The sequence below is a fragment of the Corvus moneduloides genome, chromosome Z (genome assembly GCF_009650955.1).
Source record: "Corvus moneduloides isolate bCorMon1 chromosome Z, bCorMon1.pri, whole genome shotgun sequence".
Lineage (NCBI taxonomy): Eukaryota > Metazoa > Chordata > Aves > Passeriformes > Corvidae > Corvus > Corvus moneduloides.
Window position 1 is genome coordinate 50940350 of NC_045511.1, and position 12190 is coordinate 50952539.

At 40.3% G+C, this 12190-nt stretch overlaps 1 protein-coding gene across 5 annotated transcripts in view; it reads left to right on the top strand.

The window, feature by feature from the left end:
* The window catches only part of SEMA6A (semaphorin 6A), a 119565-nt gene that overhangs the window by 60839 nt on the left and 46536 nt on the right, over positions 1-12190 (top strand). For all 5 annotated transcript variants that reach the window (XM_032097167.1, XM_032097171.1, XM_032097172.1 and 2 more), the window contains exons 6-10: positions 764-865; positions 3605-3695; positions 6962-7081; positions 8138-8226; positions 9129-9346. In XM_032097167.1, the coding sequence (XP_031953058.1) occupies positions 764-865; positions 3605-3695; positions 6962-7081; positions 8138-8226; positions 9129-9346 (620 nt within the window). The remainder of the gene's footprint in view (positions 1-763; positions 866-3604; positions 3696-6961; positions 7082-8137; positions 8227-9128; positions 9347-12190) is intronic.

Here is a 12190-nt window from a genome sequence, read left to right on the forward strand (position 1 = left end):
GATCATGCCATTCACTTCTTACCAGTAATTGCCTTTTCCATCAACTTACTGAAGGCTTTAATTTGCAAAAATAGTTGACTTTGAAAGTGGTAAAATATTACGACAGAAACCACAGCAATACCCTGAAATACTTAAGGCATTGAGAAGGTGACAATGCTTACTGATTTTGCTTACCATTGCTTCAAAAGCCAAGTGCTGCTGTCCATAACCCTGTGGGAATTTACTGAGTTCAGGCAAAGCATCAGAAAACACAAGTGTGTGGTTGTTGTAGAAGGACTATTTCTCACAGCAGTTTTGCCCTACTGTAACCTATGACTGGCACAAGTAGTATCATAATTAGATGCAGACTCTTTGATTACTTACATCTACTTCCCCTTCTAGTTACAGATACTTTATGCCAGTATATAGTGGTGGTGATGTCACTGTGTGACAGCAACATGGGTGACAAAAAGATCAGACTTTTCACTCTTGAGGAAAGCAACAGTTTTCAAACAAAATTCACCTTTGTCAACAACAGCAAACTAAGACCTGTGATATGAATGCTGTATTTTCAGTTCTTTGTAATTTTTAAACCACTAGAATATAAATTAATTAGAACTTGCTCATTGTCAGTTAAACATAGACAAAATACGGCCAGAATATCACAGCCAATTTGGTACCAGCCAATTTAATTTTAAACCTGACAATGAAATATCACGGCTTAAACATAAAAACAGATGCCCAAAATTCAGTAGTTGAAATAGATTTTATTATTTTTCTTCAGGATGAATGTCATAACTTTATTAAGGTTCTCCTAAAAAGAAATGAGGATACACTGTTTATCTGCGGAACGAATGCATTCAACCCTTCTTGCAGAAACTACAAGGTATGTAATCTGTTTCTGGGATTTCCCTTATGCCTTGTCTTTTGGTTGGATTTATTGTGACTATGTTGGCAGCAGCACAAGGTTGTCATTCAACTGTGCACCACTCAACTCTGAAACATTTATCCTGACTTATTTCAGTGCTGCCAAGTTCAATGTTGATTGGGTTTCTGAGAATATCTCAGACTAAAGACGTAGTTCTTTGCAACTCCTGCACATCAAGACTATTGCCACTTCACACTGTCCTCCATAGGCGCGGAGTCCTTCAGATCCTTGCTTGTGGATGTAGTCACTCCTGAGAAAGTTCCTCAGCTTGCCACTGACACCCACATCAAGTCATAGACTAATATTGGGGGTTATTGGTTCTGAGTAGCATGTTTTTAAATTTATGTTGTACTGTTCTCAATCTCAAAACCAGTTCTCAGGACACTTCAGGCCATGCAAGCAAAACCTGAGTTTCTTGTGAGTCCCCTGGATAGGGACACTGAGGAGATCCTATGGGATTGTGTGCTGTGGAAATGTTTGAAGAGCAAATCTCCACAAGGAACAATACAGCAGAACAGTGAGGTATTCCTCACTAGCTGGGGATCTGCAAAGCCAAAACGTTATCTAGAGCAGTGTAGAAAACTGTGCTGGTCCATGCATTCTTGACATTATGCCCTGAAGCCAATTTATTCCTTTGGCATAGTGTGTCTCAGTAATCTGCATCCCAACAGGACCCCTTCATTCAAATATTTGCCATTTTTTTAGGCTTTCACCACTGTATTGTGATATGACTCCCAACCCTGGATGTCTCTGGAGTAGCTTTGAAATGAATTTGTTTAGGCATTTGACATCCAGGTTCTGCTTTTCTAGGCACTGTTATGTCCCACAAGTCATTTTTCATCTTTTTTCTGGAAAAATAAAAATCAGTTTTACTAATGCTGCTCCTGACAAAATCACAATTCTCATTCAGTTTTTGGGTTCAGAGTGACAGTAAAAAAACAGAATAAAGACGTTAACATCCAGGAAAACTACTTCCCTAGTGGTATTCACTGTGTCTGCTGCTCTTCCTTGATTTTTGTGCAATGCTACTTTACCTCATTTAGCCCCTATATTGGCTGCAGTTTAGAAAACATGGGAGAGAAGAGCAGGGTAGCATTTTCTTCCAGTCAGTGGAGGAAGAACCAAATTTGAGTAAGAATACAAGCCTGTCATGGTAACTGTGAGGTACAGTTAGCTGCTCTGTTAACAGCTGTTTATTTTATTCTTTCTTTCCTTGCCTGCTCCTAGTATGCAATGAAGCTTCTTGATCTCTCAGGGCTGTATTTCGTCTTCTAGTACAGTTTGTAATTTTTTTTCTCTGAATGCCATTAATGAGGCTAACAAATCTCAGCCAGTCCCCTTGCTAGGAAGTTGTCTTTTAGATACAACTACCGATTTCTTTGGCATCCTCATGTGAGGCATATAAATGGCTTCCTCACCCTTACTCCAGAATTTTCATTCCCCGTGATGCAGGGCTGGATAATGATCCCTCTGTAACACCTGCCCTGGCTTTTCCTCCATGTATTTCTTCATTATACAGAGAGAGAACTAAACGTGCCAAACAGAAAGCAAGGCTGTCCCTTAAGCATGCCAATGGTTGTGAGGATGAGCCCAGGGTGTGGAGCTTGGTGCAGGAAAAGTTACTCAGGACTGTAACTCATTTCCTCTCACTATCACATGAAATGCTTTTCAGACTTTGAGTAAACACAACTAACTCCCCTCAGACTGTATTTTGACCAGGAAGAGTATATGACAGAAAACAAATGATGCCAAATCATACACCGAGGGACTTAGAAGCTGTAACATATGAATTAAAAGTTGATTTAAGTTGTTGATGGGGTGATGTGGCTTATTTTTCATGCTCTGTGAATTTTTACTGTATGTGATCTATACGGTATGAGCTGGACAAGTAACCTGAATATGCTACAAAGGTTCTTATTCCCAAAATAAAGTAGTATAAGAATCTTAAAGAGGTAAGAGGTGTACGATTCTCCCTTAGCTCACTAAACCTGCTTGAACTTCATGTATAGTCAGTCTGTATATTTGTGTCATTATCAGTGCCCAGGGTGAATTTATTTCCCAGGAGTTACATATAAGCCTCAGAATTTACAATTCCTGCACCGACTAATTCTTGCCTGATGTTAAGAGGATTTCTCTGTGACACAGACCTCAACTGATATAGCGAAACTTGAAGAGCATCTTTCTGAATATGCAAATCAAGGAAGAGAGCACGATTGTTGAGACTAGAGCAGAAGGATCTCTGAACTTGGGGGAGAAAAATGCACACAGAGATAATTGTCCTAGTGTTTTTTCTTCTGACTGCTGTGGTTTGCAGTCTTTTCTGTGTCTAAGAGCGCTTCTGTTGGGTCACTGTTGAGGATAAATTTTGGAGCCTTGCCAGAACCACACACCACATAGCCTGCTAAAGTTCAAAACGCAAAACTTGTGTACAGATAAAATATAGACTGAAGACTTTTGTAAAATGTGTCAAGGTGAGAGTGATTAGCTCCAAAAGAATTCCTGACTTACTGGGCATACTTTCTTCAGACTCCTTTTATTTATTACTATGATTCTTGTCAGGTTTTTAGTTCATAGTCAGGAGTAAAGTTAGAGAAAGGGCCTTCTCCTCTGCTCTGACAAGAGGAAACACTGTCATAAGCCTCATTCCGGGTGAGAAGTTTTGTTTCTCTATCTGAGGAGCTCCCTTTCATTTTTCAGATGGATACCTTGGAGTACCTGGAAGAAGAATTCAGTGGAATGGCCAGGTGCCCCTATGATGCAAAGCATGCCAACGTTGCATTGTTTGCAGGTAAAATGACAGAAACAAACTTTTTACTTTTTGTTCTGCAGTCCAGGCTTGTCAGAACGCTGTGCCTCTTGCTTGAGCCCAGAATGCCTAAATCTAAAAGGTGTCAAGGGGAGTGAACAGTGACTAAAAACAGGGGGCATAAGGAAATCCCTAGCAAAAAAGCCTTCCTATCTCTGGAGCTCACTATCATCAACATTGCATGAAGCCTCAGTTTCCTGGATCAATATTTCAGTATTTCCTGTATTCTTGATAATATGGCCAGTGTAAGGCACCATTTCTGGCTGCATCCAGCTTCTATGAACGTCAAAGGAAGTCAAAGCTTGTGTAAGCTTTAATAAGAATTAAGCAGGATATATTCATAATAACAGGAAGTTAGGGAAAATGCTGTGGCATGCCCTTTTCTAGATCTAGGAGGAAGGGGAAGGGGATTTTTTTTTTTAACCTGAAAACATCTTAATATGGTCTTACGAGCTGCTGTAGACAAAGGAGAGAACTTTATTGGTCAGTGGTAATTTATGCTGCATGCAGGAGAACAGTGTTAGCTCTGATTTCTACTATAATAGTTAGAAAAAGTGAGATCTTATAAATGAGGTTAATTTTGGCTGTTGGTTGTGTGGTATTTTTGTCTATCTCTTCATGACTTCCTGATTAAATTGTTTCTTTATTGAACTTCTCTTAGTGTGAATCCTGCTGATCTTTTCCTAGATCTAGCTGTAAGATAGGTGGTGAAGATAATAAAGAAGTCATCCATGGTAATGTGAGTCCTCTTCAGCAGGTGTGATGCTATAAAGCAGAGCCTGGGTGCTTACATGGAAATACTTAAGCTATTTCTCTGAAGATTGAGAATGTGCAAGTATTTCAGCCATTCTCAAATGGGTCTATACCCAAAGGGCTCTCTTAAGTACTACTCTGTTAGAGGTATCATCATCTGCCTCACAAAGGAGAGATTTTATTTCAATTTTTTTTATTTCAATTTTTTTTTTTAACTCTTTATAGTGTAAATAAATAGGTCCTTTTGTTTCAAAAATAATGGTGATGATGATAGTGGTATTATGTGATTTCTTAATTACAGTCACAGGAATATATAGTAGAAATTCTCTAATTGTAGCAGGTAATTCATAAAGCATGGAAAAAGAGAAACACCTTCAGAGAAACATTTTTCCCGTATATCTCAGACTCCCTATCCTTAGTGCAGTCTGAATGACCTTTCAGAAGGGTCTTTCTCACGCCAAGAAAGCATTTATGACCAGCCCACTGTAAACATTCACTTTGAATGCAGATGAAGTTCAGTAAGATGACTCCGGCTTTGTTGCTGAAGAAACCCTCACATTATTTGAAAGTAAAGAGAATATTTATAGAAAGGATCATGCTCCCTCATGGTGATTCAGAATAAATTTGATACAATTCAAATAAATATTTGTAGAATATGCCCCATAAATCTTCTGGCTTCAGAAAATCACTGTTTTATGTGTCATACGTATTGATACCTGTGCTAACTTTTCAGAGTGCAGTGAAAAACAGTTTCAGAACAGTTTAGGGCACTAATCCAGGTCATCTGAGTTTGTTGGATGCACTTACATGAATATGGCTCTTCTTGCAGCCTGCAGCTATTGCAGCTGATATGTGTGAATTGTAGTTGGTCACAGGAACTTGGCAGGAAAGAAAATAAATATGTGGCTGTATTAACATGAGTTCAGACATCTCTATCTAAACAATTCAGCTTTTTATTCTATTTTGAATCTGGGGGATGGGGGGGGAGGGAAGGCATGCTGTAAATATTTTTTCTGTTTTGCTAAGAAAAAATTATCATTCTTAGGTAGCCAAATAAGGACAAGAATTGCGTAAGTCAGAACAAAGCATACAGTCCTCCTAATAAAAAACAGTCTGAACTTTAAATCTGGAGCTGAAATTCACAGACTCACAGAGTTGTTAGGGTTGGAAGGCAGCTCTGGAAATCATCCAGCCCAACCCCCCTTGCCAAGGCAGGGTCACCTACAGCAAGTGACACAGGAATGTGCCCAGGTGGGGTTTGAATGTCTCCAGAGACGGAGACTCCACAACCTCTGGGGGAAGCCTGTTCCAGTGCTCTGCCACCCTCAATGTAAAGAAGTCCTTCCTTGTATTGAGGTGGATCTTCTTGTGTTTTAGTTTACAGCCTGTCCTGTCACAGGGCACCGCTGAAAAGAGTCTGGCACCATCCTCTTGGCAGCTGCCTTTGAGATAGTCCTATGCATTAATGAGATTCCCTCTCAGTCTTAAATTAAATGTTGGGTTAAAGTCTAGTGAGGAGCGCTTGACCAATAGAAGCCTCTCTGCTTTGTCCTGGGTATGTCCTCAGTGCTGGTGCCTTTAAGGCACCAACATAATTTCTGTCGAAGGAGATGTAGACAATTCTGATTTTTATGCAGACACAATAGAGACACAAGTTGGTGTGCTCGTGCTGCAGTGCTTGTGGTTCTAGCAGACAGCATGTTCCAAGACCTATCTCACACATGAAAACAGTCCTGTACAGTTACCATGACCTGCAAACAGATTAGACAAAAAATGAAATTTAAAAATGTTGCTGAGGCTTATGCTTTTATGTCCTTATAGTTTTGTTTGTTTTGGTTGTCCTTTGGGTGCCATTTTGTAGGCCCTTTCTTATCACTTCTCCTCCATTTTTTAGGAGAGAGGAATGCATAATGCATGCAGGAAATGCCTAAAATACATGCTAGAAAAGAAATATTGATGGGCAATCCTCCCCCATCTCTTTGCATTCCTGTTTGAGCATGGCTCCCAGCATGCTATTTAATTTTTTGTTAGTGATCTCTGACAGAGCAGAAGTGCTCTCAAGGGGAGAAATTTTCGTAAGTGTCAATTAGCTCACAGTCTTCAAGCCCTGTCTGGTTTGCACTCCCAGTTAAAACTAAGAGTTCTGTTATGCTTGTTTTGTTGACATACCTAGGCAGAATTTCTGAGCATTTAACTAGGAACATGTGACTGGATAGAGTAGTTCAGTGTGACATACCTAAGACAAGGAAGAATTATTCCATAAGGTTATTTTCTCCTATAGCACCCCTCTGAAATTACCATTTTGCAAAGTGGTGAGTGACTTGCTTGTTCAGTACTCAGTTCCATTTACCTAGCTGGATTTTTCCCTTCCTTCAGTGTTCCTAAGTAGACTGTGATGGTTTTGTTTCCCCCCTTCTCATGTGACTGATGAGAGAAGGCAATTTTATTATTTCTAATGCTCCTCCCCCCTTGTTTCTTCTTTCCTTCCTCCCCAGAGGGAAAACTGTATTCTGCCACAGTGACCGACTTCCTTGCAATAGATGCAGTAATATACCGGAGCCTTGGAGACAGCCCAACCCTGCGGACAGTTAAACATGACTCCAAGTGGTTGAAAGGTAGGTAAACAAACAAGGAGAAAAAAGCAGCATCTCTGAGGAGTCTTGGATTTCTGACAGACCTCTTTGTCATGTCATTTCACCAATGCTTTCTGGCAGAAAGAAGGAAGTAGATTACATCTCTTGCTTACACTGATCTGTTTATCTCTTTCACTCTTCTCCTGACCCAAAGTTACTGGACCTGACAGAAGCTGTGAGCTGGGTAGATCAGAATATGTATTACAGTGAGCTTTCCAAGCTGAAATCCACCAGTTTACATCTGTTGGATGTAAAAGTTGGACCTTGCAGGGCTCTGTGTACTTGGGCTGTGTTTGAAAATATTCCTGCCACAGCGCTGTTAGGTAACAATCAAGGCTTTATGAACTATAGAAGGTTTGTCCTGTAGTGTTAAGATTCATTAATGAAACTAAAATTATGGGGATATTGCACAAAGCCTTTCTGTTACGGTTCTTAAGGATTGTATTGCTGCCATTGAATTAGGCAATTTCTGTGCTGTAAATGCCCTCATTGTTAAGGACCGTGCTGTTTATCTTCATGTAGGTGTTAAGAATTGTTAGCATTTGGAGTGATTTTAACAGAGAGCAAAGCCATAGTTTCAAGTATTTTTCTGCATGCAGAAATGTTTTGCCAGGTGTCAACTTTAGCTGTCCCACTTTGCTTGCTGCTACAGACACGTGTGGGCAGAAACAGTTACGTGGTTTGTTATTCCCTCAGCTCACAGCCTGCATGCCATAAAGAGCACTGCTTGGACCCCTCAGGCATACAGTTATAAATGCCTGTTTACCTTTCCTCTTACTCCATGCAGGGCAGGCGTATTAGTGGCAGAGACTTAACTACCCTGCAGTGATGTTGCACAGACTTGTTCCCAGCTCTCCTGTCCCCAGACAGTGATTCTTTTCTGGCAGTGATTTGTTCATTCTGAAAACTGATCAAGTTTGTCAAATGCAGACATTTCACCTCTGGATGTTAAGTGTGAATGTATTTGGCTTCTCTGTGCATGCTGGATCCTGTACATGGTGCCTAAATCAGATGTCTTGGGTTGTTGTTTTCTTCTAGAACCGTACTTTGTTCAGGCAGTTGACTATGGCAATTACATATACTTCTTCTTCCGGGAAATAGCAGTGGAGTACAACAGCATGGGAAAGGTAAGGGCGAACACATTGCCTTGAATGATTTTGTCAGATTCAGGAGGAGGAAAACTTACGCTATTCTTGGACCAATGCTGTTACGAGTGACCTTGAAATGAGAACCATAAATCATGATGACAAGGTCAGCATTTTGAGAAGATTCCTATTGCTCAAGCCAAAAGGTTGGCTGGAGTGAAACATTGCACTGTCTTGAAAGGAAACTGTGTGGTTTCTTACAGTGATGGTGTATGCTGGAGTCTCTTTTCTGAAATTATAAAAAGCACAAGGCTAATGTAGTTAGTTCAGCATAGTAGATAATTGTTAAAAATGGATTCCAAAGCAGGAAGAAATTTTTATGTAAGAAATATGAATTAGAGTGCTGAGTAAACATGGGTAGGAATTTTGTTCTCTGCCATTCTGCAAAGAATAATTAAACGCTTTCTGCATTTTTGCTAATTTCACAATAGCTCTCTGACTAAGCAGTCAGAAAAGCTGACCAAGGTCACAAAGGTGAAGAGCAGGAATAAAAGCCGAGCAAGATTTGCATAGTTTTTAAGTGCTGAAAACACAAGAATCTGAGCAGCAGTGTGGGTTGCAGGGATTGTGAATATGAAATGTGCTTTTGTTTGGGGAAATAGAAAGCTAAGCAGTCTGTATGGAAATAAGTTTTATATGGGTTGAGAACAGATCTCCTGAAGGATTTATGGCTGTATAGTAAATGCCACAGTCTTATCTTTCATAGCACACTGTTCCAAAGCCTAATTTTTCTGTTTCTTATTTGTCACAGATTATAGAAAAGTGGTATTAAATTAAGCGCCTTGCTGTGTTATTCCAAGTGTTTTAAAAGCAGTATTCCAACAAAGTCTTTAGTTCAAGCAAACACTTAATTTTCTCCATTATTTTTGCTCTATTCCTTCCAGGTGGTTTTCCCGAGGGTGGCCCAGGTTTGCAAAAATGACATGGGAGGATCTCAGCGAGTGCTGGAAAAACAGTGGACTTCCTTTCTCAAGGCTCGGTTGAACTGCTCAGTTCCTGGCGACTCACACTTCTACTTTAACATACTGCAGTCAGTTACAGATGTTATCCATTTCAATGGCCGGGATGTTGTTTTAGCAACATTCTCCACTCCATATAATAGGTAATAGTCACAATAACCTTTTACCTTTTACCTTTGTGTTTTGCTTTCCATTGCACTTTCTTTTTACTTTATGCAAGCACAAGAAGTGATTGCTCGTACAATGTAATTTTTATGTACTCTGTGCTTACCGATAGTTTGTGTTTAATTTCAAGGTACCCTGGTATTGCTTACTGCATTTCATACCTGATGACTTGGAGCAGCTTTCACTCATTTACTATCTGGACACATTCCTCAGACATACTTTTCTTTATGGGAATAGTTCACACTAACCACCAAGAAGTGTTGCAGCTTGTAACTTGCAAAGTATTATTCCAAAGAGAAAATACGGTATTTTTTCCTCAGAAAGAAAGGACTGAGTCTGTGCTGTTTATATCTAAACCTCCAAGAACCGCGTTATCTCTTTCTCTTTATTTCATGCATCCCTGGTAACTCTTGCTTGATCCTTGACCCTGCATTGACCCTGCTGCCCCCTGACTCTCCCAGGAGAACCAAGGTCTTGCTTGCTGGAAAGGAGGGTCCCCAGAACACCTTCTGTGTTTAACCCAAAACATTGTTTGCATGGTTATCCAAAAGCATCCGTTCATCTGTAGAGATTTTATTACATTTACACTTTTATAGCATGTTTCTCTGGAAGTTATTAGAAGAATAACTGTATCTAATTATTGTGAACTCCCAGAGAAATTTAAAAAATAGTAGCATTCTAATTACAAAATATATCGCAGTTTCACAGAGTAAGATTTGAGCTGAAAGAGGAATTTTATTGATGAAATTCATTTAGTTTTGCTGTACCCTTGCCACCTCTGGTCAAAGCCAGGACTGACTTCAGATGCGAGTAAGCCTGGGCCTGTAATCTATAATCACTGCTTTTGACATCAAAACAATAGGAACTGCAATGCAATAATTATGCCACCAATAGGGAATACAGGCTTAAACTAAAATGATCTCTTTTCATGCAATCTGGCATAGTAAAAACAGGTGAACAAATAGAGATGCAACATCAGAAAATAGATTGTGTCTCACAATTATCTCAAAATTGAGATTGTCCTCCCACTCTGCTAGTATTTTCTGTGGTGTGTCATGAATAATTCTTTTCCTTAAGCATTTTAAAATCTAAGTACTTGGTGTAAAAAGAAAAATACTATTTTGTAGGCTCAAGGTTTTGCCAGACACTGAAGATGACAGGAAGGCATATCTTCTTGGAGACAGCTTATTAGCAGACCTGGCAGCCAGGAGGGCCAAGTGTGTCCTGGGGGACATCAGGCCCAGCATCGCCAGCTGGGCAAGGGAGGGGATTGTCCCGCTGTGCTCTGCACTGGGGCAGCCTCACCTCAAGTGCTGGGGGCAGCTTTGGGTGCCACAGTATTAGAAGGATCTGAAGGTATTGGAGAGCATCCAAAGGGGAGCTACAAAGATGGTGAAGGGCTTGAGGGGAAGTCATATGAGGAGTGAATGAGGCCACTTGGTTTGTTCAGCCTGGAGAAGATAAGACTGAGGGAAGACCTCACAGCAGTTCAGAGCTTCCTCATGAGGTGAAGAGGAGGGGCAGGAACTAATCTCTGCTCTCTGGTGACCTCTAAGAGGACTCAAGGAAGCTGAGTCATAGAGGTTTAGTCTGGATATTAGGAAAAGGTTCTTCACCCAGAGGGTGGTTGGGCACTAAACAGGCTCCCCAGGAAAGTAGTCACAGGACCAAGCCTGACAGAGATCAAGGACCACCTGGACAATGCTATCAGGCACATGGTACAATTCTTCGGGTGTCCTGTGCAGGAGAAGCTGGACTTCAGTGACCCTTGTGAGTCACTTCCAATTCAGGATGTTCTGTGATTCTGTAGTTCTATGAAACCTACTTTTGACATGGAACCATCTCTCCCATTCCTCCTCCACTAAAGTAAAGTTGCAAGAAATACCTTTGGTCTCTGGAACAAAATTTCCTTCTAGAGTGAAGTGAAAGAGATTCCTCAGTCTCATCAGAGGTCACTTGGGCAGAAGCTAGTGATGAGCTTTAGTCCAATAGTTTAGAGGTGGCTTGGACCTCCTTGGCTGTGACCCACAGTGCTCCATCCTGCAATCTGCCACCCTCCAGAGTAAAAGATGTTGCAGTCCTTTCACCATGGCAATGCCTCCATCAGTGTGTAGTTGTGTGTTGAGCGTGGGTGTCAGCACTTTCAGTTGTGTGTAACACACCCCAAGATTTTATGGTTGTTTTTTTTCTTTAGGACTTAATTCAGCAATGTGCAAAATATTCTAGCTGGAGTGGATCTTGAGCTGTCTTCTAGAGGTCCTCTGTGTGTCCAAATAAATCCTTGACCATCTCTTATATCAACATAAGTATGGCTGCCTCCTTTTAAAACTCCTGCTGTGTAGTATCAATTAATAAAGAGCTTTAAAGTTTCCTTCCATATAAAAAGACAAACCTGTGGAGATCAAAGTAAGACTACTGTACTGTCTCCCTACTTGTTGTTTTTCTTCAGTAAAAAGCATTTTGAAATTTTTTACTATTCAAAGGGTTGTTTTTTTATCAATTTATATACCTTTAGGAGTTTAGCTTAATCCTCTGTAACAGTATTATAGTTCCTACATTTTTTCTTTGATGTGTAATAACCTACTAGCTAAGAGCAGTATTGAAAGCCTCAGCCAGCTGGGTTCATGCTATTTACCCAATAAAATTAAGTGATGGAAGTCAGACACAAATACAGTAGTTCACGTACAAAAAAAAAGGAATGAGTGATAAATGAATATTTTATACTTCCAAGCGACTGACCATGGTAAACCCATAAGCCTTTCAGAAAGTATGTAGGTAAGAATATAGCTATGTTTGGACAATGCTGTCATGCAGTTGCATGC